General features: G+C 34.8%; 1 protein-coding gene across 1 annotated transcript; it reads left to right on the top strand.

Annotated features, from left to right (window-relative positions):
- The first annotated feature begins 475 nt into the window (after positions 1–475).
- Positions 476–2,529, top strand: LOC111641550 (protein maelstrom homolog). The gene is made up of 2 exons (XM_023387730.1): positions 476–602; positions 796–2,529. Exon 2 carries the CDS (start codon positions 1,153–1,155, stop codon positions 2,467–2,469), a length of 1,317 nt encoding a protein of 438 aa, XP_023243498.1. The 5' UTR covers positions 476–602; positions 796–1,152; the 3' UTR covers positions 2,470–2,529.
- The last annotated feature ends 1,464 nt before the right edge of the window (positions 2,530–3,993 follow it).

Here is a 3,993-nt window from a genome sequence, read left to right as displayed (position 1 = left end):
GGGTGCAAGAATTAGGTTCCTCCCTCTTCCGAGGCTAATTAGAGAATTTTTAGATGGGTCTAAAAACATGTTCGATTTCCTGTAAAAACGCAAAAAACCGCATCTAAAAATAGTATGTGAGATTCTGGGGGCCATTTGCAAGTAATTAATTAGATTAATTATAATGTGGAAAATCCCATTTTTTCTCCACCTGGTATTTCCATCTCCCCCCAGTCAGATAAAGTAGAGACGATCGAATATCCTGGCAAGATAAACAATTACTTCCTTTGTTTTGAGGAAGTTCTAAGATAAATCCCAACACTTAATTGTTGATGAGTGGGAACGTCGACTTTGTTTAAATTATATGGTAAGAAGAGTCACCTAACCTTGCGGAGAGTATACACAATCCGCTCGAGTCGTCATGTTCTTACGGCCGAGCCGATGACACATCTTGAAGGTATTACGACAACAACATAAGTCACCTAGAACCGAAGCACATCCGTCAACCCATCGTTTCCCAGCTCTCGTCGCCCGTCACTCATCGGAGAATAGCCTCCCAAGAAGTCTCCCTAACCTACGTCGATGCTACCAGATCCAAAGATATCGGTCTATTTCCAATAGAGGTATTTTATTCAGGTAGATTTATGTAAACTCTCTCTAGGTCAACTTAGACATATTAGGCCTAGTAGATATATTATACTCCTGTAGATATATTATCGAACTCTAGTGTTAATTGTGCCTGTCTATAGAAGTAGTGCTATAACTCTAGTGTAATCATTTCATTTAGCTTATTAAACTTTTTATTTGTTAAACTAGTAACCTGTCTTTACTCGGAGAACGGACGCCTGTCGATTTACCTGAAACTCTGCCGCTCGATCCAGTCCTTTACTCGATTTTCCTACCTCCGACCGTAAACAGAGGAAACAAACCATCCAATGATCATTGAGCTAGCCTAACCGGTCTGACTCCGCCCTTTTGGTGATAAGAGACCAACCCTCTGCAAGGCGGCTTCTCACATAGTACAGTACAAGCCGAGTTCTTCAGGGTGAGCATTAATTTTCATTAGAGATTTTTTACCACAGGAGGAATCATTTTGGCGCGATCGCGTTACAACGTAAGAATTTTCTGACAAACCTTCATAGATAAATAACGTCGACTTTAATATAATTCAAAATGCCAAAAAATCATAGGAATGGATTTTACTACTTCATGAAGGAATTACAGGAAGATTACAGACTAGAGGGTAGGACTATTGCATTGCGTGGTATGGTTTCAATTGCTCGTCCTTTGTGGAAAGACTTGTCTGATAGTGAAAAAGCAAAATACAAAACTATGGCACGAGAATATAAGAGAAAGTCAAAAGAAAACATAACTGGAAAAATGTGTTTAGATGATGCGTCTCTTTCCAACAGTTTACGTACTGTACGAGAAGAACAAGAAAAAACAGAGGAAGCAGTGAAATATGTCGAAAGATTCATATCCCAAATGAATTCTGTAGATGAAGTTAAAGAGACATCTTTCTTCATTATGGTTTTTAATGTTTTATGCTGCACTGACGACGGTGAATATATACCATTAGAAGTTGGAATTACAAAATATTCGATTAAAGAAGGAATCGAAGATTATTTTCATACATTTATTGATGCTGGACGCATACCTCTTGGATACGGTCTAACTGCAATGCAGCATAGTTATCAAACTCATAAAATTCCCACATCAAAGTTTGAATTGTCAGAGAGTAACTATTTAAAAATTTGTAAAAGTATTGAAAAACTTGTCAATTCAGGAATAAAAGAAATTGCACCAGTATTTTGTTTGGAAGAAAGTATAAAACAGAATGAAGGTTGTCTTGATTGGCTTTGTAAGAAAGCAACTTATTACAATATACAAAACATAAAATATTATAATTTGGTTCATCTTTTAATGGAACTTAGGGCTTATGTGTATCATGCATTTCCAAGTAAAATTGCTGCAGCTGATGTGTTTACTTCTATTGCTTATAATTACGCAACTAATTCACGTTGTGATTTTCATGAAGATATTGATAATCCATATTGTGCACTTGGGTGTGCCAAACGTTTGTGCTTTTTGCTTTCTGATGCTATTTGTCAATTTTATGATTGCACTTCAAACCCCAAGCTTCCACCACCATTACAAATTAAAAATATTATTGATGTTCCAGTGAAATCATCCAAACATCATGTTATCACTACAGTTATAAAAAAAGACACAGCCAGCAATAATTTATCTTGTGACTTCCAAGCAATTTCAAATACATCTGGTTATGATGCTAATAACCCTGATAAAGTATTTTCAAATAATGACTCTCCATCTTTAAGTGAATTAAAACCTATAAGTGACAACTCTGAAATGACACAGGCAAATATTCTGCCTTTTGTTTCATTGAAAAGACTTAGCCTGACCCAAGACAAGAGATTTGCAGCCTCAAGTTTAGGACGTGGTATTGGGCGTGGAAAACAAATCCCATAAAATTAATTTTAATTTAATATATTATTACATTTTTGAGTTTTAGTAATAAGAAAATATATATAATCTTTCTTACATATAAATTTATAACTGAATTTATTGTTTAAAAGTAGTTATATATTTTAAAATTATTTGTAACTATAAATTTCAATTAAATAAGTTTTTTTCTGTTTATTATAAATAAGGAATATTAGAATTTAATATGACAATATGGTCTACTAGTTGTTACCCGCGGCATTGCCCGCGAGGATTTTGCAAGCAAACTCTATTTATATTCAGTATTTCCATACAACCATAGTAATTGTTATATAACACCTACCGATGAGAATTGCCGAGAATCAAACGAACTATTTTCAATTTGATCAATTTTCTGAAACGTTTACAATCGTTCTATAATCGAACCAATATGCAATAACAAATTCGAATTTAAAACGGTTCGAACATTTTTAAAATCGAAATAGATAAAAAATATTTATAACAATGTCTGAAATGTTATCAATTTAATACCACTAACTTGTAAGTACTCAATAAAGACTAAACGTAGCACAGTGGGGCCAAATTCCAAAAAGCTGGCCAAAAGTCAAAAGCGTTATCAATTTGGCTGAAAGTCAGTATTCGAGGGTTTTCGGGATCTCTGATTACGAATCCGAAGTCAAAATTTGAAATAAAAACAAAATGACGGATTTAACACGAACCACTTTTATAGAAAAAGTACAAAATAAATCCATATATTGTTTAATACGATAAAACATACAATCGGTTGATTAAAAGTTCATGCCTCGTCATCCAAAGAATAATTTGATTCACAATCAGATGATTCAACTTTGAAATCGCTGGAGCTTCCCGTACTTGCTGGTATACGTGGCGCAACTAACAATAAAACTGCTTCTGGAAGCAACGACTTTGAGTTTTTTCGAGGTAATTCGCACAAACTCGAAATAAACGGATCGGATATTAATAATAGGCGTAAAATAATGTCTTCCATTGTTTTCGCTCGGGAACTTTTCTTGCAAAATCTTCTCGAAACTTTTTAATGTATTTATTAGTAGACTCTTGAGTGTCTTCGGACATCTGCCCTATCGGCAATACCAATGAATTTATCACTTCTGCACCATGAATCAATATCTTATGTACCAAAGTTGGCATGCAGAACCACGGATATAACTGCACAAAGTAACGAGCTGTCTGTAAGGCATAATCTTGAAATTCTATGAAATCGATTTCATGGTCACACGAAATTGTCTGTAATATGACAGGGAATCAAGTCCTCGTCAACCCCTGTAATAGCAGCAGAAATGCTTGAGTTTTCTAAAAATCGTTGAGCGGTATTCCCATCATTCGAGCTACGGAAACCAGGATTTCGTTGATCGACTATTAGACCCAATTCTATACGGAAACCCTTCTATATATTCGTTTTTCAGAGTCTTATTTGTTTATTTTCTTTATCACTATGCGGTTGCCACAGTTTGATTTCAAGCTTATATGCTACATGCAAACAACATTCAAAACACACAGACAAATTCAAGA

This window comes from Centruroides sculpturatus, unplaced genomic scaffold (genome assembly GCF_000671375.1).
Source record: "Centruroides sculpturatus isolate CEXI.00-Female unplaced genomic scaffold, Cexi_2.0 scaffold1481, whole genome shotgun sequence".
Classification (NCBI taxonomy): Eukaryota; Metazoa; Arthropoda; class Arachnida; order Scorpiones; family Buthidae; genus Centruroides; species Centruroides sculpturatus.
The sequence above is the reverse complement of the archived record's forward strand: the minus strand, read 5'-3'. Positions and strand labels throughout refer to the sequence as shown.

What these genes read in the sequence shown, in the direction of transcription:
- LOC111641550 (XM_023387730.1), top strand. Translation starts at nt 1,153, where the DNA reads ATGCCAAAAAATCATAGGAATGGATTTTACTACTTCATGAAGGAATTA.